This window comes from Calypte anna, chromosome 22, assembly GCF_003957555.1.
Source record: "Calypte anna isolate BGI_N300 chromosome 22, bCalAnn1_v1.p, whole genome shotgun sequence".
NCBI lineage: Eukaryota > Metazoa > Chordata > Aves > Apodiformes > Trochilidae > Calypte > Calypte anna.
Window position 1 is genome coordinate 2,642,425 of NC_044267.1, and position 24,249 is coordinate 2,666,673.

The window sequence follows — 24,249 nt, forward strand, 5'->3', positions numbered from 1 at the left end:
AAGCCCCTCCTGAGCATCCCTCCCCAAGCCTGGCCTCTGGAAGTTGGGATCCCAAAGTGCTGAGGCTAGCAATTCCCCAAGCTGTTTTTTTCCTCCAGTTACAGCATTCCCTGAGCCCTGAATGGGTTTTACATTTGGAGCCTACGTGAGGGCCAAAGAAACCTTGCAGGGACCCACAGCAAAAGCTGGCTGGAAAATCTTTCCCTGTGGCAAGCAATTACAAAAGAGCTACTGAAAAAATGTTCTGCTGGCTGCCAGGAGAGCTTTGCTTGTCCAAAAAATGTCTAAAGCCACGTGGGTTTGCTGGTGGTTACATCAGGACTGAGGAATCCTCCCCCCCCCTGGCTCCAATTCAACCACTTGGGAAAGAAAAAAATGCTCAGAGCTTGGCAAAGGGATGAGGCTCAGGGACTGAAAGCAGGGGGGTGAGAACAGGACATGCAGGGTCCTGCAAATTCCATGTGGCTCCAGAAATTCCATCCAGGCTCCAGATGCTTCTTGGACACTGAGGCATCCGACAGAGTAAACTGGAAAGCAACTGGAAAGCAACTGGAAAGCAGGAATTGCTGGGGCAGGGAAAGGGGCAGGCAAAGCATCACCTTGGGCAAGGCAAAAAAGGCTTTTTCCCCCCTTGTCCTTTTTTTTTTTTAATTATTATCTACACTGATCACCCAGTTTTAGAGTTGGAGCATCCATAAAACACTCCCAGCAAGCCTGGAAAAACAGGAGCTGGGATTTACCCAGAGCTCCCAGTTTGGGGTGAGGTTTGAAATGCTCCTGGAGCCTGCCAGAATAAACCAAACCCCAAGAAACCACAGGGAAATACAGAGTTTGTTCCATCTGAGGACACCTCAGGGTGCTCAGAGGCTCTGATCCAAGGCAAATTTCTCTGGGAAGTCCATTTGCAACCCAAAATGACTCTGATTTTGGCCTGAAGTGTCTTGCTCAGCTTTTTGCCTACGTGCAAAGCCTCAACTCCAGCCCTCTCCAGGCTGGTTTCCAAAGCCTGCAATTCACTTTTCCCCTTTATGAAATGTTTCCAGCTCTTGACTTGATGGGGAAAACATGTTTACCTGGAGATTCAGGGCTGTCTGAGAGAGCACCTTGTTTTCTTGCTCCCTCTGCCTTGCCTCAGTCATTTCTACACCAGGGAATCAGAGGTCATGAGAGCCTGAAATCCATTTGGGAAAGAGCTCTGCTTGCTGAGGATCTAAAAGGGCTTTTAACAAAAAGCCTCTTAAAAGGATTAACCCCAAGGACAAAAAGCCAAAGCACTGGAAAAAGCTCATGGGAAGTGAATAACTAAGGAGGAAATTTGCACTGACAGCTTGGGGGGGGGTTTCCCTCTGTGGGGCCAGGGAATTCCCACCCTAGAGAAAGCCCTAAGGAAGTTTGCTGGGCAAAGGAACAGAAAAGGAACATTTTCCCTGGCATCAGCACCCTGCCAAAACCCCCCCATGGCTTCCACTTGACAGCCAGGTCCATTTTGCTTGGCTTTCCAAGAGGTTGGAAGCTGCAGCTGGACCTCAGCAGGAGGGAGAGGAGGGAACAAAGTGTGATTTCACCTCCAGGATCCTCTGTTTTCAGAGCAAGCTGCCTGCCAGCAGCTGCTATTCCCCCTTTGGAAAGAATTCCAGCTGGGAAACATCTGCCTGATGCTTCCCCTGCAAAGCAGCAGAACCTTGAGGATGAGGATGCTGCTGAGCATCCTTCATCCCTCAGTGCTGCAGCACCCAGAGGGGCAGAAAATGGGGACAAAACTCAGCAGCAAGGCCAAGCCAGCACCCCAAGGGCAAGAAGAAGCTTCCCAGCATCCTGCAGATGGAGAACTAAGGTGGCAAAACACTTTTCCAAAGGCAGGAGATGACATCCAAGTGGTCCCAGCTCCAGGTGAGGATCCCTCCTCTCACCTGGAATCCCCAAAATTCACTCACGTTTTAATCAAGCAGTTTGGGTTTGGTTTTTTTTTCCTCTCCTTTTCACTCCATGTCACCCAAACCCAAAGACATCCAGCCTGTCACCCACAGATGCTGAGGAAAAAGCATCAGGGCAGGGCAAGGAATTCTTCCCTGCTCTCTATCCCTGCAGCTTCCAAGCCTCTGGAGCTCACAGACCTTCCCAGCCAGAGGGAAAATTGGAATATTCCAACCCCCTGGATGAAGCTGAAAATCCCCAACCAGGATTTGATGCCCCCAGAGCAGGAGGCAAAGAAAAAAACCAGCCCAGCCAGTCAGAGAAGGGGAGAGAAAAGTCAGAAAACTGGAAAAAGAGGGAAAAAAAAGAAAAAAAAAAAGGAAAAGCTCAGGAATGCTGGGAGGTACCTTAGGATTTGCCTGTTATTTTTGCAGTCAGCTCAGCAGCTTAGCAAATAAAAACAAGCTTGACCTCAGTTGCCAACAGAGCTCTGGGGTCCCCAAAAAGGAGCCTGGGGTGCCCTGAGCTGGTGCAGCATCCAAGGACCCACTCAGGATTCCCAGATTTCCATCTCCAGGTTGTGTCCTTCCTGGGCATTTCACAGCAGTGCAAAAATCAAAGTGCAAAGATTTGTTTGGGTTGCTCTGGGACTTCAAAAAACCCCATCCAGAGCCAGCATGAGGCTCCAGGTCCCATGACATCTCTCTCTTCCCCCAGAGATGCTGACACAGACACAAAAAGAAATCCTCTTCTGTGAGTCCAACACTTTTGTCTTTTTTTTTTTAATTATTATTATTATTATGTTTTATTGCTTTTCTTTGCCAAGGAAGGGAAAAAAATAATGAAAAAAATGAGCAAAGAAACAAGAAGCCCTCAGCCCATCCCCTGGGGGGTACTGCAGATAGCTCTAGCAGAGATGGATTTCTTTTTTTTAGATAATTTTTTAGATTTGAATGTTTTCCTGCCTCAGTTTGTTACCCTCAGAGCATCCAGCAATGCAAAGCCAGGCAGAATATTCTGTTTTTTCTTCCAACACCACGTGGAGCAGCTGGGCTAATGGTGAAAACATTCCACAGAAAAACCAGAAGCAACCCAAATACTTCATAAATGGCCAGAGCAGACTTTTGGAACTCACTTAAGAGACAAAAAAACCCCAACAAGCACCAAAACCAAACCCTGAAAGCTTGGTTTGTGCTGAATAAAAGCTGATGCTCCAAAGCTGAGCTGAGAAACCCTCTGAGGACACCTGAGGAGCCCAAAAGGAGGTGTCTGCAACCAGCTCCAAAGCTAAAAACCAGCTTGAAAACTAAAAACCAGCTCCAAAACTCCAAGTCCTGGAATTCAGACCTCGATCTCCAACCTCTCCTTCTCAATCCCACCCCCATGGGGCTAAATCAGCAGCAATTCCTTTGCTCTCCAGGGTTATAGGGAGGAAAAAAAGCCCAAAGCTGTCAGGACATGGTTTGGAGGGGAAAAAACCCCACAAATTCACAGCTCAGCTCCTTCAAAATAGGGGAAAATGCCCCAAAACCAAGAGATCAAGCCCAGAAAGTGTTAACCCTGCTGCCATCCATCAGAGCCCTCCCCAGTTTTACACAATTCCCACCCTTTTAGGCCAAAGCTGTTGGGATGGATGTGCCAACCTTTTTTTTTTTAGTTTTTCCTCTAAACCCCAAGTCCTGGAATTCAGACCTCGATCTCCAACCTCTCCTTCTCAATCCCACCCCCATGGGGCTAAATCAGCAGCAATTCCTTTGCTCTGCAGAGTTATAGGGAGGAAAAAAAGCCCAAAGCTGTCAGGACATGGTTTGGAGGGGAAAAAAACCCACAAATTCACAGTTCAGCTCCCTCAAAACGAGGGGAAAACGCCCCAAAACCAAGAGATCAAGCCCAGAAGGTGTTAACCCTGCTGCCATCCATCAGAGCCCTCCCCAGTTTTACACAATTCCCACCCTTTTAGGCCAAAGCTGTTGGGATGGATGTCCCAAACCTTTTTTTTTTTTTTCCCTTTTTCCCTCTAAACCCCAAGTCCTGGAATTCAGACCTTGATCTCCAACCTCTCCTTCTCAATCCCACCCCCATGGGGCTAAATCAGCAGCAATTCCTTTGCTCTCCAGGGTTATAGGGAGGAAAAAAAGCCCCAACCCCCCAAAAGCTGTCAGGACATGGTTTGGAGGGGAAAAAACCCCACAAATTCACAGTTCAGCTCCTTCAAAACAAGGGGAAAATGCCCCAAAACCAAGAGACCAAGCCCAGAAGGTGTTAACCCTGCTGCCATCCATCAGAGCCCTCCCCAGTTTTACACAATTCCCACCCTTTTAGGCCAAAGCTGTTGGGATGGATGTCCCAAACCTTTTTTTTTTTTTCCCTTTTTCCCTCTAAACCCCAAGTCCTGGAATTCAGACCTTCATCTCCAACCTCTCCTTCTCAATCCCACCCCCATGGGGCTAAATCAGCAGCAATTCCTTTGCTCTCCAGGGTTATATGGAGGAAAAAAAGCCCAAACCCCCCAAAGCTGTCAGGACATGGTTTGGAGGGGAAAAAAACCCCACAAATTCACAGTTCAGCTCCTTCAAAATAAGGGAAAATGCCCCAAAACCAAGAGACCAAGCCCAGAAAGTGTTAACCCTGCTGCATCAGAGCCCTCCCCAGTTTTACACAGATTTTTTTCTTTTTTTTCCCCAATCCAGAACATAAAATCTCTCCCCAGAGACTTCACTCATCCCAGAAGCATCTTCTCTCCTGCCTTTAAACCCTTCACTTACTCCCACTGAGGACCCACCAAGCCTGAAGATGACTTTTTAGAAAGCTGTCTCCCTCTCTCTCTGGTTTGATTTAAACATCTGGAGCTCTGAGTCACTAAGAAGGTCCCACAGCTGGGAAATAAAAACAGGAAAATAGATGTTGCAAGACAAACAGGGATTGCCTGGAAGGGGGGGAAACTCTGGTCACATTTTGCTGCATTGGACTGGAAACATTTTTTGTTCTGGGTTTGGAGAAAAGGGGAAGGAGTGAGGGTGCAATTCAGGATTAGGAGGAAAAAAACAGTGCAGAGGTGAGAAAGGATTAAAAATGAGGAGTTTGCTAAGCCACCAAACTCTTCAGTTTGTGAGCCAGGGGAAAGCAGGGTCAGAAAAAGCACTGGAGGAAAGAAAAAGTGAGAGAAAGAAGAAAGGGAAAGCAGGAGGCCTGGATTTTGCCAGGGTGGGAGAATCCATTTAGGAGAAGATGCTGCTCTGAGGCTTTCCTGCTTTTTAAATTCTCTTTTCTTTCAATTCTCAGCCAAATTCAACCTCCACACTGCAAAGCAGAAGAAGATCCTCTGGTTCCCATGCTCAGGTAACCCCTGGTTTGGGTACCACCCCCCCAGCATCCTGGATACAGGCAGTGGAAGGAGAGGAAGGGGTTAATTCTATTCCCTAAGGAATTCCAGCAAACCCAGAGCCTAAACTGGGGTTTTCTCAGCTCCTTCAGATGGGTTTTAGGAGAACTTTGCAGATGATGGTTGGGCTCCATGATCCCAAGGCTCTTTCCCAACCTGGAAGATCCTATGGAATAGCTCAGGGGACAAAACCCATCTCTGAGGGGCCCCAAGGAGGCAAAAAACTCTCCCAAATGTGCTTTAAAATCCTAGAACTAAAGACAGAGGGGCTCATCCCAAAAGCAGCTTCAGATTTCCTTGGAATCAGCTCCAGAAAAGATGCTGAGATTCCTTCAAGCCACCCATCAGCATTCCTTCCACAGGGGCTTGGGTTGAGAGAAGCAAGAAAAAAAAAGAGAAAATTAAAAGAAAAGAGAAATGAAGAGGCTGTTGCCATAAAAAAAAGGCAAAGAAACCTTATATTTAAGTGGGGACAGAAGAGCTGAAGCCTCACGTGGTGGTGGCCTCAGTCACAGCTCCCCAGGGTCCCTAAAAGAAGATAATAAAAAAATTTCTTTGTCTGCCAAGCCAAAGGTTTCACATGGACCTCATCCCCAGAGCCCAATTCATCTGAAAGCTCCTGAGCAGGGTTTGGCAATGCCTTTCCCCACTGCTGGAAAAACCTGGAGAATTTAATTCAAGATATTTTGAATATCTTTGTGGGAGCAAAGATCTTTGAGACACCAAAGGGAGATTTTTTTTTATACTTCACACACAGCCCCAAAAAAGGGAAAAAAGGACAAAAATAGGAACAGAACTTGGTGTGTTCAGATGGATTTTAAGGCTCTGGGCTGGGCTGAGGTACCCCAGACCTATTTGGGAACTTCTTGGCTGCAGAAATTTGATTTATTTAGAGCCTGTCCTGTTTGAAACCAAGGTGTGTGCACCCACAGAGGAAGAGGATGGACCCCAAATATTTGGGTCAGGATGTTTTGGGGGATAGGTTCAAAAAAAAACCCAAAAAAAAAACCCCTATGGTGCATTTTTTTAAGAAATATATTAAGGGTAGGAATTAGTTCCTGTGGTCTTTACATGATGCAGGAGAACATCAAGTGGCTTCATGGTTGGGTTTTTTTTTTTAACACACATTAAATAATCCTGATTTCAGGGCTTCTGGCATCCTGCAAAACTTAGGAAAACATTTTGGGACTGGGCACCACTTCCAGGGACTTCAAAGCAGGACCCTGCTGCCCACCCAGCCCCCTCCAAGCATTTGGGAACTGCAAGAAAAAAACCAAGAGGTGCAGCAGCCCCTCCTGCCTTGATTTTCCCCAAATCTTTGAACTTTTGGCCAGGAAATCTCAGCAGGAGGAGAATCAGGAGATTCAGCTCCTCTCCTTCCCTTTGCTCTCAGTCCCTGTCCTGGTTAGGGCCAAAATAAGGATAATTATTTGGGATAAATCCCAAATCCTGTCCCTTCCCCTCTGTCCCCCTCAGTGCTCTCAGGTCCTGTCCTGGTTTGGGTTAAGAACTGCTGGAACGGGCCCAGAGAGTGGTGCTGAACGGGGCTGCCTCAAAATGGCGGCTGTGGTGTCCCCCAGGGATCAGTGTTGGGCCCAGTGCTGTTCAATATCTTTAGTGAGGATTTAGGTGAGGGGATTGAGTCCATCATCAGCACATTTGCAGGTGACACTGTAGTGAAATGAGGCAACCAGGTGCCACTAATTGCCAGGGAGTGGCCATGAGCTCCCTTTTATTGGCCCCCAGTCCTGCTCATGCGCAGTTAGGGTCTGCCTTAATCAGGCACAGGGGGGCTTGGCACAAGCTCATGCCCAAACCCTGGCAATTAGTGGCACCTGGTTGCCTCATTTCACTACAGACACCAAGCTGGGGGGAGTGTGGATCAGCTGGAAGGCAGGAGGGCTCTGCAGAGGGACCTGGAGAGACTGGAGAGTTGGGATGATCCCAAGGGGATGAGGTTCAACATTCCAAGGGCCGGGTCCTGCACTTTGGCCACAACAACCCCATGGGGAGCTCCAGGCTGGGCACAGAGTGGCAGAAAGGGAGCTGGGATTGCCAGGAAGCTGAAGAGGAGGCAGCAGTGTGCCCAGGTGGCCAAGAAGGCCAACGGCATCCTGGGCTGGCTCAGGAAGAGCGTGGCCAGCAGGTCCAGGGAAGGGATTCTGCCCCTGTGCTCAGCTCTGGGGAGGCCACAGCTTGAGTCCTGTGTCCAGTTCTGGGCCCCTCAGCTCAGGAAGTTCAGGAAGGAGCTTGAGGTGCTGGAGCAGGTGCAGAGAAGAGCAAGGAGGCTGTGAAGGGATCCAGCAGAATTGCTGTGAGGAAGGGCTGAGGGAGCTGGGGGTGTTGAGGCTGGAGAAGAGGAGGCTCAGGGGAGACCTCATCACTCTCTGCAACTCCCTGAAAGGAGGTTGGAGCCAGGGGGGGGTTGGGCTCTTTTCCCAGGCAACTCTCAGCAAGACAAGAGGGCACAAAGGGTCTCAAGTTGTGCCAGGGGAGGTTTAGGTTGGAGATGAGAAAGAATTTCTTTCTGGAGAGGGTGATCAGGCATTGGAATGGGCTGCCCAGGGAAGGAGTGGATTCTCCGTGTCTGGAGATCTTTCCAAAGAGCCTGGATGTGGCACTGAGTGCCATGGGCTGGGAACTGCAGCAGGAGTGGATCAAGGGTTGGACTTGATGAGCTCTGAGGTCCCTTCCAACCCAGCCCATCCTATGATTCCATGATTCTATGATTCAGCTACAACATCAGAAAATCAACCAAGCAGCTCAGCAGCCTGAAAATGAGTGTGCAACAGCTGTAATAGATTTTTTCCCTTATTTCCATGCTATAAAAAAAAAAATAAATTGCAAATTCTTATTATATACAGGATGCTCAGCACAGCTGAACCTCAAACCTGAAAACTGCAGCTAAAATCAGTGTCAGGAATTTGCTGTAAGGTGGAACTGGGAGAATTTATCAGACTTCTGCAGTTCCTTTCCTGCAATTTATTCTGCAATTCAAAATCAGAATTTCTAAGCCTCTTCTGCTAAGAGGCTCCTTGTCTTTTGGAGCAAATTTACCTCGATTTGGTTGAGCAAAGAGTTGTCAAACTTGAAGCCAGGGATCCTCTTTTCACTGCAGACAACCCCCACGTCCTCAGTGTGTTTGCAGTCACTTATTCCCCAACCATTTGATGTGCAGGCTGCCAGGGTGGGCTCCTTCCCATTGCAGTGGACATTGTCCAACCAAATTTTCCCTGAAAAGGAAAAAAAAAAATAAAAATAAAAATAGGACTGAGGCTCAGCAAGAGGAAAAATCTAGATTAAGCTGAGAGGAAAACAAGGATGGGTGTTCTGATGGCAATCAGCCTTCTCTTTGCATCATTTTTTAAATCTTTATTAAGAATCTTTTTTTTTAATTAAATCTTTATTAAAAGCTTTTTGGAGAGGCAGCTCCAAGTTTGGGTGAAATGCTCTTTTGAAAAGCAGCTTTTGCCAAAAGATTTAACCAAGCCCTGTTGATTGAAACCTCCTGTGATTTGGGTGCTTTTTGCAAACCAATTGCCAGTTTCCAGGCTGGAATTATTGCTTTTTCTCCAGCAAAAACTACATGCACATGTAAGAAAAAATAAATAAATATATTTATATATGATACTTAAAAAAAAATCAGGTCCCTCAGAACTTCTGAGATGAGCAGACCCATTATTTGGGTTCACTAAGTCTTATATTTGATTATCAGGTCAAGAACACGCTTGGCAGGTCAAGAATAATTGGGGTTCACTGCCTTAAATTTGACTAAAAGGTCAAGAATTCTTGGGGTTCATCAAGTGTTAGATTTGACTTAGAGGTCAAGATTAATTGGGGGTCATTATTTTAAATTTGAGTGACAGGTCAAGAATTATTTGGGTTCACTAAGTCTTAGATTTGACTAACAGGTCAAGAACAGACTTGGCAGGTCAAGAATTATTTGGGTTCACTAAGTCTTATATTTGATTAACAGGTCAAGAACAGACTTGGCAGGTCAAGAATTATTGGGGTTCATCAAGACAAATTTGACTGAGAGGTCAAGAATAATTGGGGTTCATCAAGTCAAATTTGACTGAGAGGTCAAGAACAGACTTGGCAGGTCAAGAATACTGGGGTTCACTGTCTTAAATTTGACTAACAGGCCAAGAATTATTGGGGTTCACTAAGTCTTACATTCGACTGACAGGTCAAGAATTATTTGGGTTCCTCAAGTCTTAAATTTGACTGAGAGGTCAACAATTATTTGGGTTCCTCAAGTCTTAGGCTTGACTAACAGGTCAAGAACAGACTTGGCAGGTCAAGAATTATTGGGGTTCACTGTCTTAAATTTGACTGAGAGGTCAAGAATTATTGGGGTTCACTAAGTCTTACATTTGAGTCACAGGTCAAGAATTATTTGGGTTCATCAAGTCAAATTTGACTGAGAGGTCAAGAACAGACTTGACAGGTCAAGAATTATTTGGGTTCACTAAGTCTTATATTTGACTAACAGGTCAAGAACAGACTTGGCATGTCAAGAATTATTGGGGTTCACTGCCTTAAATCTGACTGAGAGGTCAGCAATTATTGGGGTTCATTGTCTTAAATTTGACTGAGAGGTCAAGAATAGACTTGGCAGGTCAAGAATAATTGAGGTTCACTGCCTTAAATTTGAGTGACAGGTCAAGAATTACTTGGGTTCCTCAAGTCTTAGGCTTGACTAACAGGTCAAGAACAGACTTGGCAGGTCAAGAATTATTGGGGTTCACTGTCTTAAATCTGACTGAGAGGTCAGCAATTTTTGGGGTTCCTCAAGTCTTCAACTCAACAGCTCCAGAATTATCGGGGACTTCACCAAGCTTGAAACTGGGCTAAGAGGGGAAGAATTACTGGCTGTTGGAGCTTGTACAACTGCTCTGGAGTTACCTTACCTTCTCCTTTTCCATACTTGGAACTTGGTAGCCAAGACACTGCCTCCTGGTAGCCCAGCTCCCTGCAGACCACGTGGGCAGCGTGGATGGAGAAGTCGTCGTCGCAGACCGTGCCCCACTCCCCGCTGTAGAAAACTTCCAGCCTGCCCTCGTTGTGTTTCCTCTTCTGCCCTGCAAGTCTCAGCTGGATTTTGGGAACATTTGCTGGTCTCTGGGGGGGCTGGTAAACTGGTGGGGGTGGCTCAGGGTAACTGGGGAGGTAGGGCCAGTGTTCATACTGGGCAAAGGCCAGCGGGCTCCAGGAGATGAAGAAGAGCACAAGGAAAGAGTGGTTATGGGTAAAACGTTGGGATTCTTCCATTTTTAGTGCTCACAGTCCTCAGAGCCAAGTCCTCTGCTAGCAGCTGCCAATCAGTGCAGGTAGGGATTGTCCTGAAAGGAAAAAAGAGGTTGAGGAAGGCTTGGGAACAAGGGGGATTTGGGGGGTTCTTGCAGAGTCCTGGGGTCAGGAACAGCAGAATTCCAGTGGAATTGGAACACAAGGATATTTCAGTATTTCCACAGGTAAAGAGAGGAGGGGGGGGGAATTTCAGGAGCCACCCAGGACTGAGAAAAAGCTCCTGGCTTTCTGTCTCCTTGATTCCAGGATGGGTCAGCAGGAAAAGCTGGGATTTATGGCACTGGAGAGGGTCAGGAATCCATCCATCTGGATCCTGGGTTTCCTTGGGAACACAGCAGCACTGATTAAAGCAGCAAATTTCCCAATTTCCATCTAAATCCTGGGTTTATTCTTTCCTGGCTCCTTCCTGGAAACTTTCTCCTTAGCAAACTTTCTCCTGCATCAATCCCAAAGGAAATTATCCCTCCTTTTCACTGCAAACAGCTCAGCAACAGCCTGACTTAAGAGAATTATTTCTAAGTTAAGCCCAGCTTCCTAAAAGGTTTTATCTGGAAAAGAGGTTTTTCCAGAGCAAACTACTACAAGTCACAGGTACTAACAACTGATTTTCCCATCTCTTTACATCCAGTAGTTGAGGGGTTGTAGCAAACCTTGCTCCAAACCCAGCAGGAGATGAAGAAGAGCACAAGGAAAGAGTGGTTATGGGTAAAACTTTGGGATTTTTTCCCAAAAAAATGGATTTTTGGGATTTTTAGTGCTCACAGTCCTCAGAGCCAAGTCCTCTGCTAGCAGCTGCCAATCAGTGCAGGTAGGGATTGCCCTGAAAGGAAAGGAGAGGTTGAGGAAGGCTTGGGAACAAGGGGGATTTGGGGATGAAGCTGTGGGAAAGATCTGCCACCTATTAAAAAAAAAAATCCAGAAAATGATTTCTTAGGGGGTAGAAGACTAAACTGGAAGAAAAACAAAAAAACAAAGATCCTCTGAGCATTATTTCTAAGTTTAGCCCAGCTTGCTGAAAGGTTTTAGCTGGAAAAGAGGTTTTTCCAGAGCAAAATACTACAAGTCACAGGTACTAACAACTGATTTTCCCATCTCTTTACATCCAGTAGTTGAGGGAAGTTGAGGAGCAAGCAAACCTTGCTCCAAACCCAGCAGGAGATGAAGAAGAGCACAAGGAAAGAGTGGTTATGGGTAAAACCTTGGGATTTTTTCCATTTTTAGTGCTCACAGTCCTCAAAGCCAAGTCCTCTGCTAGCAGCTGCCAATCAGTGCAGGTAGGGATTGTCCTGAAAGGAAAGGAGAGGTTGAGGAAGGCTTGGGAACAAGGGGGATTTGGGGGGTTCTTGCAGAGTCCTGGGGTCAGGAACAGCAGAATTCCAGTGGAATTGGAACACAAGGATATTTCAGTATTTCCACAGGTAAAGAGAGGAGGGGGGGGAATTTCAGGAGCCACCCAGGACTGAAAAAGAACTCCTGGCTTTCTGTCTCCTTGATTCCAGGATGGGTCAGCAGGAAAAGCTGGGATTTATGGCACTGGAGAGGGTCAGGAATCCATCCATCTGGATCCTGGGTTTCCTTGGGAACACAGCAGCACTGATTAAAGCAGCAAATGTCCCAATTTCCATCTAAATCCTGGGTTTATTCTTTCCTGGCTCCTTCCTGGAAACTTTCTCCTTAGCAAACTTTCTCCTGCATCAATCCCAAAGGAAATTATCCCTCCTTTTCACTGCAAACAGCTCAGCAACAGCCTCACTTAAGAGAATTACTTCTAAGTTAAGCCCAGCTTCCTAAAAGGTTTTATCTGGAAAAGAGGTTTTTCCAGAGCAAACTACTACAAGTCACAGGTACTAACAACTGATTTTCCCATCTCTCACCATCCAGTAATTAAATCCAGTAATCCAACCTTGCTCCAAACTCTAGCAGGACAGAACTGAACCCTTTTCCTCCCTAATTTCCTTCAGTCCAGAAGCCAAACCCATCACTTACACAGTGGAAAACTAGAAGGAAAATACCCTGTATTACACCACAGTCAGAAATGAGGCATTCCTGGTGAAGCCTGGTTTCCCAAAATGAGGATAAAAGCTTTATTTCTGCCACTGGAGGTCGAGTTTCATCTGGATCTGGTTCTTTTCTGCCCACTTCTTGCTCACACAGTCCCCAGCACATGGAGTGGTCCAGGAGCACACGTGGGGGTTGCTGCCTGAATACTTTTCAAGTGAAGCAATTCCAGAATAGAGTTGGGAAAAAGCTTCCCAGCCTTTTTAGACCCTATTATTTCCTGGCAACCACCAAAGGGGAGGGAGAAAGGGGGAAAAATTGGCTCCCAAAGCCAGATGGCTAGAAGATTAAAAAACCTCCAGGAGTTTTTCTTTTTAGGGCTCAACTTCCCCTAAAATAAAAAAAAATAAAATTTAGATGATCACATACAAAGTGAAGCACATTAACCAGCTGCTTCCAGGCTGAGGAGATGGATCAGGAATCCCAGGAAAGCAGCCTGAAATTCAGGAGCCATCACTTCAAAGCTCAGCTCTGACACTGACCTGCTCAGGGAGGTCACATCCAAGACTTGTGCCTCAGTTTCCCCAGGGCTGGTTAATCCTCAGCTTCCTACTGAGGTGCTTTGAGAGCTGGAGAGGGGAAAGGGATTTCCAAGGAAATCCCAGAAGGATCTGGGTTAAAAGTCTGGCATTTGGACATCAGGGAAAAAAACCAGGAAAAGTCAGAGACTTCACAACACCTCTGACAAAATCAGGACCTGGAGGTTGGGGGCTGTGGAGCAAAAAAATCCTTGGAAAATGAACTTTGGTTTGAAGGAGCCATGTGCTTTGAGAAGACAGATTTTCAGGCTATTAAACAAGGGATTTTCCAGGGTTTTTTTGCAGGTTAGGAGGTGAGGCTGAGACAGAGAGAGGAATAAACCCAAGTCCTTCCCCGTGTCAGAGGGGAAAAGAGGAAGGAAACCCAAAAAAGGGGATTTCCCACAGTCTCCAGAGCAAGACAGCACCAAAAAACCAAGCTGGACTGAACCAATCTCCCTGAAAAAACCCAGCTGAGGAGCAAACAGGGCCCTGAATAGCTGGAAATGACCCAGCCAGGTTTCCAGCTTTCCCAGGGCTCTGTTTAGATGGGGCTGGGAGCATCTGGATGGTTATTTGGGATGGCAAAAAGCAGATAATATTTGGGGAGTAACCTCCCAGTCATGTCCTGAAGGACTTCTAGGTCTCCAGAGATGATAAGGAACATCAGAATAATTAACAGAACATCCCAAGGTCCCCTCGAGGTTAAAGTTCTGTTTCAGGATAGTCCAGCAAACTCAAGAGTCAACTAAATAAGGTTATTTTACATGGAAAAAAAAAAAGGGGATAAGCAGCAGGTCAAGATATTTCACTTGTCCCTCTTGTGCCCAGGCAAACCCTGCTCTGCACTTGGGGTTTTGGGGGGCAGAGGCCAAGGAATAGCTAAAAAGCTGCAGAAAACTCCACTTTCCAGCACTGGAACCTAAAGTTCTGGAGTCCCCTTACTGCAGGAATTCAGCCAAAAGATAAAAGAGTTTGGGGAAGCCACTCAGAAGCAGGATGTGACATTTCCCAGCTCCCTGAAGAGGTCATTAACAGAGCAGCCACCCCAGCAGGATGGGGGAAAGGATGCCAGAGCCTTTCCAAAAGTCACTTCTGGGAGGCTTCATGGTCCAGGAGCATCTGGAGGGTCCCAGAAGCCTTCCGGGGGTCTAAGTGCTAGCAAGATAATTAGGGAGATGCTAATTTAGATGATAATCTTAATTGAGATGGTCATTTTAGTGTCATTTTCCCCTCTTGGCAAAGCTTTGGTGAGTGAGCCCTAAGATTCTCGAAGGCAACTGCAGCCAGGTTTGGGTTTGGTCCCCAAAAGCTTGGAGACTTTGGGAGGCAGGCAAGAAAAAAAAGGAAAGGAAAGAGGAAGGAAAGAGGAAAGAGGAAAGAGAAAGAGGAAAGAGGAAAGAGGAAAGAGGAAAGAGGAAAGAGGAAAGGAAAGGAAAGGAAAAGAGGAAAAGGAAAAAGGAAAGGAAAGGAAAGGAAAGAGGAAAGGAAAGGACAAGGAAAGAGGAAAGGAAAGGAAAGGAAAGAGGAAAGGAAAGGAAAGGAAAGAGGAAAGGAAAGGAAAGGAAAGAGGAAAGGAAAGGAAAGGAAAGAGGAAAGGAAAGGAAAGGAAAGGAAAGAGGAAAGGAAAGGAAAGGAAGAGGAAAGGAAAGGAAAGGAAAGAGGAAAGGAAAGGAAGGAAAGAGGAAAGGAAAGGAAAGGAAAGAGGAAAGGAAAGGAAAGGAAAGAGGAAAGGAAAGGAAAGGAAAGAAGAAAGGAAAGGAAAGGAAAGAGGAAAGGAAAGGAAAGGAAGGAAAGGAAAGGAAAGGAAAGGAAAGGAAAGGAAAAGGAAAGGAAAGGAAAGGAAAGGAAAGGAAAGGAAAGGAAAGGAAAGGAAAGGAAAGGAAAGGAAAGGAAAGGAAGGAAAGGAAAGGAAAAGGAAAGGAAGGAAGAGGAAAGGGAAAGGAAAGGAAAGGAAAGGAAGGAAAGGAAAGGGGAAGGGAAAGAGGAAGGGAAAGAGGAAAGGGAAGAGGAAAGGGAAGGGAAAGAGGGAAGGGAAGGGAAGGGAAGGGAAGGCAAGGCAAGGCAAGGCAAGGCAAGGCAAGGCAAGGCAAGGCAAGGCAAGGCAAGGCAAGGCAAGGCAAGGCAAGGCAAGGCAAGGCAAGGCAAGGCAAGGCAAGGCAAGGAAGAAGAAAAAGAAGAAAAAGAAGAAAAGAAAGAAAAGAAGAAAAAGAAGAAAAAGAAGAAAAAGAAGAAAAAGAAGAAAAAGAAGAAAAAGAAAGAAAGAAGAAAGAAAGAAAGAAAGAAAGAAAGAAAGAAAGAAAGAAAGAAAGAAAGAAAGAAAGAAAGAAAGAAAGAAAGAAAAAGAAAGAAAGAAAGAAAGAAAGAAGAAAAGAAGAAGAAAGAAAAAAACCCCAACAACCCAAAAAACAAAAAACCAACCCACCATTTACAACAGAACTGAAAAAAAAAACCCAAAGCAATCTGGGGAGGGAGGACAAGGTTGTCTCTGCTCCCCAGGGGGAAAATTAAGTAGGAAAAAGGGATTTTCAGCTGGTGTGAACACAATCCCAACCCTGTGCTCAGGGGGAGCTCAGGTCCTTGAGCATCTTTGTTGGGATCCTGGGAAGAAGATGAGGAGTGGCACCTCGAGGGCCCTGAAAAACCAAACAAACCCCCCCAAAACCCCTCAGAAATCCCATTCCACCTGTGGAGGTGAATCCCAGAGGAATTCTCCAGGCTTCAGGAGACAAGAGGGCAGTGTGTGTTAGCAAGCAGAGTCTGCTTCTGCTTTCAGGTGTTCCCAGCTGCTCCCAAACCACTTCCACATTCCAGCATTTGGAGACAAAGCTTCCACAGTGCTAGAATTGCCCCAGAATTCAAACCTCCCATGCCCAGAGGTCTTGTTTATTGAAACCCTAAAGAGAAACTATTCAGACAGAGTCCTGGGGTCAGGAAAAGCAGAATTCCAGTGGAATTGGAACACAAGGATATTTCAGTATTTCCACAGGTAAAGAGGGGGGGTGGGGGAATTTCAGGAGCCACCCAGGACTGAGAAAAAGCTCCTGGCTTTCTGTCTCCTTGATTCCAGGATGGATCAGCAGGAAAAGCTGGGATTTATGGCACTGGAGAGGGTCAGGAATCCATCCATCTGGATCCTGGGTTTCCTTGGGAACACAGCAGCACTGATTAAAGCAGCAAATGTCACAATTTCCATCTAAATCCTGGGTTTATTCTTTCCTGGCTCCTTCCTGGAAACTTTCTCCTTAGCAAACTTTCTCCTGCATCAATCCCAAAGGAAATTATCCCTCCTTTTCACTGCAAACAGCTCAGCAACAGCCTGACTTAAAGAGAATTTAAAGAAATCACCATGGGCAGCAGCAGAGAGGAGGTAACTGCAGGGACACCTCGACAGCAGCATCATTAGCCACAAAACCCCAAATTTAATCAGAAAAACACTTCAATAAACCCACTGACAGGCTCCTAACATCATCTTTCCCCAGCTCTTGCAGAAAGCTCCAGCTGCTCAGCTCCCTAAGAACCACCCTAGGGAAGTTTGCAAGATATTGGGGTTGTGCTGCTTCTTCCCTTTATTGTAGGGCAATAAATCCCTGATCCTCCCTCAATATCCTCCAGCCTTCTTAATCATGATGTCATCCTAAAAAGTAGATATTTTGGGCTCCCCATTCAAAGGAATCCAAGAGAGGAGATTAAAAACCTCTTGAAAAAATCAGGGGAAAAGGCAGGGAAATATTCCAGGGTCTCCTGGCTTTCCATCCTGGAGGTTTCAGGCCCTGGGATGATTCTCCATCCCCATCTTATGATGTCATTTCAGGCTTTAAGGCAGAATCCTGCTGGCTGCTGACTCAGCCCTTCCCAAGATTTCAGTCTGGAAAAAGGTAGAGACAGCCACAGATTCCCCAGGGAATGTCCAGCAGCTCCATTTCAAAACCAGCCTCAGCTTCTGAAGCTCCCAGACTTTTAACCCCCCCCAAAATCAAAAGCTGGCTTTTTATCTCACCCAAATTCACCCAATAAATGGGCTCAGACCAAACCAGAACCTTCCCTCTTCCCATCTTTCTCCAGAAATCCTCAAAAAAGTGTTTGACTTGAGTCTTTTGTGCCTGGAAATCCAGCCCTGCTCCATTTGGCTTGGAATCCATCAGGAGGAAGAGACAATTTAACACCCTGAGCACTCCTGGAACCCCAAACACTTGGAATTCTGCCCCCTGACACCCAATTCCTCTGCCTTGCATCCCAAATTCCAAAGGGCATTCCTCAGGGATGCTCCCATCAGGCATGGGACAGGACCAGCATCCCCTGGGATCCTCTCCAGGACTGTTACACTGAAGAGGAACATTCCCACTCCTTGGCAACCTTCCCACATTGTTCCCAACCTCAAACTTTTGTGGATTTAATCCCCATTGATGAGAAATCCCTCTTTTTCACACACCAAACACTGACACAAAGGTCACTGCCAGGGCCACTAAATCCAAATTTCCAGACACTTTGAGCAGACAAGAAAAACCTGGATAGAGCCCAGGACTGGATCCTGTTTGCCCTCACTTGCTACTAAAGTTAAATCCAAGAAGCTCTGATGGACTCTCAAGGAAGAGTAAGAAAGGAAAGAGACTTTGCTTGTGATTTTTGGTGGTTTTTTGTTTCTTTTAACCCAGCTGTGATCTCCTAACAGAACACTGAGTGGTTCTGGAAGTTGTCTGACCAGAGCCCTTTGCTTTCCTCTTCCCTTAGAGCTTGGAAGTCCAAAGGTTTGGCAGGATGCTGCTCTCCCAGGTGTTGCCAGACACCCTGGGCAATCAGTTTTGTGTTCTCAGACCTGGTTCTTCAACTGGAGAGTTCCCATTTGCTTCCAGATTGAACTCCTTGATGCCTTCATTTATCTTAGAAGATAAAAAAACCCCTAAAAACTTGCCTGGGGATCAGATGCACACAAGCATTGCCTTCCCTCCACATCAGGAGGAGCTTCATTTGGGGGAAATTCTTGATTTTCCTCCTCTTTTCCCTTTTCTTGCTGTCAGAGAATGAAGATGAAGAGATGGGAATCATGAGAACCCCAGTGAGTGAGGTGAGAGTAAGAAAGGAAAGAGACTTTGCTTGTGATTTTTGGTGGTTTTTTGTTTCTTTTAACCCAGCTGTGATCTCCCAACAGAACACTGAGTGGTTCTGGAAGTTGTCTGACCAAAGCCCTTTGCTTCCCTCTTCCCTTAGAGCAAGGAAATCCAAAGGTTTGGCAGGATGCTGCTGTCCCAAGTGTTGTCAGACACCCTGGGCAATCAGCTTTGTGTTCTCAGACCTGGTTCTTCAACTGGAGAGTTCCCATTTGCCTCCAGTTTGAACCCCTTGATGCCTTCATTTATCTTAGAAGATAAAAAAACCCCTAAAAACTTGCCTGGGGATCAGATGCACACAAGCATTGCCTTCCCTCCACGTCAGGAGGAGCTTCATTTGGGGGAAATTCTTGATTTTCCTTCTCTTTTCCCTTTTCCTGCTGTCAGAGAATGAGGATGAAGAGATGGGAATCATGACAACCCCAGTGAGTGAGGTGAGAGTAAGAAAGGAAAGAGACTTTGCTTGTGATTTTTGGTGGTTTTTGTTTTTTTAACCCAGCTGTGATCTCCCAACAGAACACTGAGTGGTTCTGGAAGTTGTCTGACCAAAGCCCTTTGCTTCCCTCTTCCCTTAGAGCAAGGAAATCCAAAGGTTTGGCAGGATGCTGCTCTCCCAAGTGTTGTCAGACACCCTGGGCAATCAGCTTTGTGTTCTCAGACCTGGTTCTTCAACTGGAGAGTTCCCATTTGCCTCCAGTTTGAACCCCTTGATGCCTTCATTTATCTTAGAAGATAAAAAAACCCCTAAAAACTTGCCTGGGGATCAGATGCACACACATTGCCTTCCCTCCACATCAGGAGGAGCTTCATTTGGGGGAAATTCTTGATTTTCCTTCTCTTTTCCTTTTCCTGCTGTCAGGGAATGAGGATGAAGAGATGGGAATCATGACAACGCCAGTGAGTGAGGTGAGAGTAAGAAAGGAAAGAGACTCTGCTTGTGATTTTTGGTGGTTTTTTGTTTCTTTTAACCCAGCTGTGATCTCCCAACAGAACACTGAGTGGTTCTGGAAGTTGTCTGACCAAAGCCCTTTGCTCCCCTCTTCCCTTAGAGCTTGGAAATCCAAAGGTTTGGCAGGATGCTGCTCTCCCAGGTGTTGCCAGACACCCTGGGCAGTAAGTTTTGTGTTCTCAGACCTGGTTCTTCAAGTGGAGAGTTCCCATTTGCCTCCAGTTTGGACCCCTTGATGCCTTCATTTATCTTAGAAGATAAAAAAAACCCTAAAAACTTGCCTGGGGATCAGATGCACACAAGCATTGCCTTCCCTCCACGTCAGGAGGAGCTTCATTTGGGGGAAATTCTTGATTTTCCTTCTCTTTTCCCTTTTCCTGCTGTCAGAGAATGAAGATGAAGAGATGGGAATCATGACAACTCCAGCTGGCTGATCCCCAGACCTTGTGTTTTGCTTTTAATGGGAAGCAGAACTCAGTCCTGAGAACACTTCCAAGACAATTAAACAGGAAAAAAAAGATTTTTTTTTTTATTTTTATGGAACCCAGCAGTAGAAACTCTTCAGCCTGCACCTAGTGGCTGCCCTGATGATGTCCAAGCACCCTGGGAACCTTCCTATAAAACCAGAGGTGGCAAGGAGAGCCCTGGGACTCAACTCCTCTTTTCTCCAAACGTGCACCAGGAGTTTGGGACACGCACTGGGAGCTCCTGATCCATCCCAATCCACACTCACCAAGCCTGAAGATGCTGGAAAAGCATCAGTAAATACCAAATATCCTCCCAAATCCTCCTGGATCTTGAGGAATTCAGCAGAGAAAAGCAGGACAGGTTGACTTCAGGGAGGGCAACACTTCTGGGCTTGTATTTTATTTCTTTTTTTTAATTATCCCATTAATCCAGCAGCAGGATCACAGGTTAGGAGTGGGACTTTTCCTCCTCACTGTGTGGATTTGCAGAAATTCCTAAGAATTCCTGAGCCACACAAGCAAACCAGCTGGATCCTTGATGGATCCCATCAGCATCCCACTGGAGTTGCCCTCTCCAAGGGAAAGGACAGGGCTGGGGTTTGCAACAGCCCCAAAGGTGTCAGGAAACCAAAGGAGAAAAAAATAAAAGGTTAAAGTAAAGGTGACAGCAAGAAAGAGAAAACAAAATAAGGGAAGTTTGTGGTGTAGGTAAAAAGCAATGAAATTGGGGATGAAACTACTGGAAAAAAAAAAGATTTTGGGGTTTTGCTTGGCTTTTAGGATAAAACTCCCAACAAAATGCAGTTGTCACCCTGCTGCCAACAAAGGCCTTGTCCTCTGTAAGGCTCAAGCACCCCCTTTATCTTGGAGGCTTTTCCAAGCTCCTGAAACATTCCTGAAGTTTCTTCTGGAGAGCTCATCCCTGCCCCAGCACCCCCAAAACACCCCCTGAGATGGGACTGCAGAGAGACCTTCCAGTTCTCCTGACACCACCTCACTGATGTCTTCAACTTCCTACCTTCAACCTTTTCTTTTCTTTTTATTTTTTCTTTTTTTCTTTTTTTTCTTTTCTTCTTCCTTTTTTCCTTTTCTCTTTTTTCTTTTTTTCTCTTCCTTTTTTCCTTTTTTCTTTTTTCTCCTTTTTCCTCTTCCTTTCTTTATCTTCTTTTTTTTTTCTTTTCTTTTTCCTTTTTTCTTTCTTTCTCTTCTCTTCCTTTTTCTCATTTCTTTTTTTCTCTTTCCCTTCTCTTCTTCCTTCCTTTTTCTTCTTTTTTTCTTTTCTTCCCTTTTCTTTTCCCTTTTTTTCCTTTATTTTTTCTCTTTTTCTTCCCTTTTTTTTTCCTGAGGGTTCTTCCAACCTCACCCTGCACTTCCAGCTAAGATCCCACCAAACTCCCTCCTGCAGCACCACACATTACCCTGAACATGTGAGGTTTTTTTCCCCCCAGGCTGTTACAGCAGCTGATACTAATATTTCTTTATATTTTCTAACTGCTCCCTACCTTCCAACCAAGGAAATTCCATCTCTGTGGGTGGTTCCAAGACAGACCAAAATCAAACTAACAAGAAGGAGCCCTAAAGCAGTGATTTTCATCCCCTATTCAGTATAAAATGTCACTTTTTTTTCACTAAATAAGACTGTAATGTCATTTTTAGGAGCTGAGAAGAGATGCTGAACACTTTCCCTGCTCCACTCAGATAACTAAATTAGGATCTTTGTCTTTAGGCTCCTCATCTCAGCCTTTTCCTCAGCTCTTTTTATCTTTCTTATCTCTTCCCATCTCAGATCTTTCCCTACCCCTCCTCCCAGTGACATCTGCTTAAATCAAACAACAAAAACCCACCTCAAAAGAGGCAAAGTTTTTTATGTTCATCTTGGAAACTCAGAACTCAACCTGGGCTGCCTGAATCCCAGACACATCCTCATTTTACCTGCTACAACTTTCCAGGTGGAAATCACTGCAAACCCTGGAATTATCCTGCAATGACACCACAAAACTTCCTTAATTTGGGACCTAAATATTTTTTACACTTTTTCCCCAGCAGGAAACATTTGCACTGAAGCTTTTTTCCCTCTGCAATCCAACCAGGAGAATTAAATTTAACTTGAGCAGCTAACACTGAGACAACACTGCTGATCTGGGTGCTTGCTTTCTGCTCTAAATCAAGCATATTTTAATAAAATTACAGAATATGCCTTGTCTGGACTTGCAGACAGTTTCCAACTTGCCTTTATTTTTAATTTCATGCATGCCTGTGAGCAAGGAAGGGGAGAAAATCTACGGCTGGGGCATCTTTGCAAAGTATCCCTGGCAAATCAAGGCTCAGGGGACAGGAATTAAAGGAAATATTTATTTCTTCCCAGCCTGGGTTGGTCAGACATCCAATTTTTAGACGAAGAGAAGAGAAGAGAAGAGAAGAGAAGAGAAGAGAAGAGAAGAGAAGAGAAGAGAAGAGAAGAGAAGAGAAGAGAAGAGAAGAGAAGAGAAGAGAAGAGAAGAGAAGAGAAGAGAAGAGAAGAGAAGAGAAGAGAAGAGAAGAGAAGAGAAGAGAAGAGAAGAGAAGAGAAAGAGAAGAGAAGAGAAGAGAAAGAGAAGAGAAGAGAAAGAGAAGAGAAGAGAAAGAGAAGAGAAGAGAAGAGAAGAGAAGAGAAGAGAAGAGAAGAGAAGAGAAGAGAAGAGAAGAGAAGAGAAGAGAAGAGAAGAGAAGAGAAGAGAAGAGAAGAGAAGAGAAGAGAAGAGAAGAGAAGAGAAGAGAAAACACAGGGGAAAAAAAAAAACACACCAGGGAGAAAAAGAAACTCCAGGGAGAGGAAGGGAAGAAGTGAAACTGAATTTTCAGCCCCAAAGAGAGGGTGCAAAACGTTCCATTTTCTCATCCCCTTCATCTCTAGCAATCACCCCACTATTCAGATTATTTTTTTTTTACCTTGAAATTAGTGGTAGGTTGTGCTGGGGGTGACCTCTCTCTTGTGCTTCATCCAGTTCTTCTTTCTCCTGGGCTGAGTGGTCCCCTCTGCGCTGGAAAAAAACTCCCCTGCAGGCAGGGAAATAAAACTGCTGCAAGAAGCTGCTGCTTCCTGGCAAATTTCACTACTGAGCCAAGCAAACCCCTCCCAAAACCCAGCCCCTTGGCCTCAGAGGGTGATATCATGGCTTTGCCTGAAATCTGAGCAACAGCAAAGAAAAAAAGAGGGGGGGGAGAGGTGGAAAAATCTTGCCAGAGTGGCAAGGAATGAGGTGAGTCAGGAACACTGAGTTTTATTTTATTTTTCTCATTGAAAATTGGGAATCCTGTCAATCCCAGCAGAGTTTTTTTAACTCCATTTTGATTCAGGACCTACAGATCCAGAGGGGTGCAGGGATTTACAGCATCTCCAGGCTTGCAGCCCTCTCCCCAGCTTGAAAATTTTGCTCCCCCCCCCCCTCTCTTAACCCTTGAGTGGTTCAATATTCCTAAAAGTTGGTAAATAGAGCAGCAGAGATTAAAAAAAAAAAACAAAACAACCCAGGGCTGCAGCAAGAGTTGCTCCATACTCCTTGGTGTCTAAAGGACTAAGCAGGAACTAGCTAAAATTCATTAAAATTAATAAAAATTAACTCAAATCAGCTCTTTGTAAAGATAAAGGCACCAAGAAAAATCCCAGACTTTGCTGGGCCAGAAAACCCAAAGCATCTGTGGTACAAAGAGCAGTGAAATAGGAACGGAATAATTCTTTTCTCAACAAGTAGCAGCTCAATCAGACATTATCCTGTCTGATCAGTGTTGGGCCCAGTGCTGTTCAGTATCTTTAGTGAGGATTTAGGTGAGGGGATTGAGCCCAAAATCAGCTAATTCACAGATGACACCAAGCTGGGGGGAGTGTGGATCAGCTGGAAGGCAGGAGGGCTCTGCAGAGGGACCTGGAGAGACTGGAGAGTTGGGATGATCCCAAGGGGATGAGGTTCAACATTCCAAGGGCCGGGTCCTGCACTTTGGCCACAACAACCCCATGGGGAGCTCCAGGCTGGGCACAGAGTGGCTGAGAGCAGCCAGGCAGAGAGGGACCTGGGAGTTTGGATTGACAGGGATGCAAAGCAGGGAAGTGCCAGGGTTTTGCTTTGGGAGGAAAAGGGAGAGATTTTTACTCATAAAACCCCCCCAGAGCCTTCCCAAGGGATCACCTCAGCATCTCCCATCCCTTCTTGGTGGGTGAGGGGAAGGCTGGGGATGGGGTCTGCCTGGACTTCAGCAAGGCCTTTGACACCGTCTCCCAGAGGATTCTCCTGAAGAAGCTGTCAGCCCATGGATCAGCCAGGAGCACTCTGTGCTGGGTCAGGAACTGCTGGAACGGGCCCAGAGAGTGGTGCTGAACGGGGCTGCCTCAAAATGGCAGCTGTGGTGTCCCCCAGGGATCAGTTTGGATTGCCAGGAAGCTGAAGAGAGGAGAGGGTGATTAGGCTATGGAATGGACTGCCCGGTGAGGTGGTAGATTCTCCGTCCCTGGAGACATTTAAAAAAAGACTGGATGTGGCACTCAGTGCCATGGTCTAGCAACTGC

General features: G+C 45.9%; 1 protein-coding gene across 1 annotated transcript in view; it reads right to left on the reverse strand.

The window, feature by feature from the left end:
- LOXL2 (lysyl oxidase like 2) overlaps nucleotides 1–10,646 on the reverse strand; it is a 36,423-nt gene extending 25,777 nt beyond the window's left edge. Inside the window, exons 1-2 of the mRNA XM_030464192.1 lie at nucleotides 10,210–10,646; nucleotides 8,354–8,529 (exon numbers count right to left, since the gene is read on the reverse strand). Of these exons, the coding sequence (XP_030320052.1) occupies nucleotides 8,354–8,529; nucleotides 10,210–10,570 (537 nt within the window). The 5' untranslated portion in view covers nucleotides 10,571–10,646. The remainder of the gene's footprint in view (nucleotides 1–8,353; nucleotides 8,530–10,209) is intronic.
- Between the last annotated feature and the right edge of the window lie 13,603 nt (nucleotides 10,647–24,249).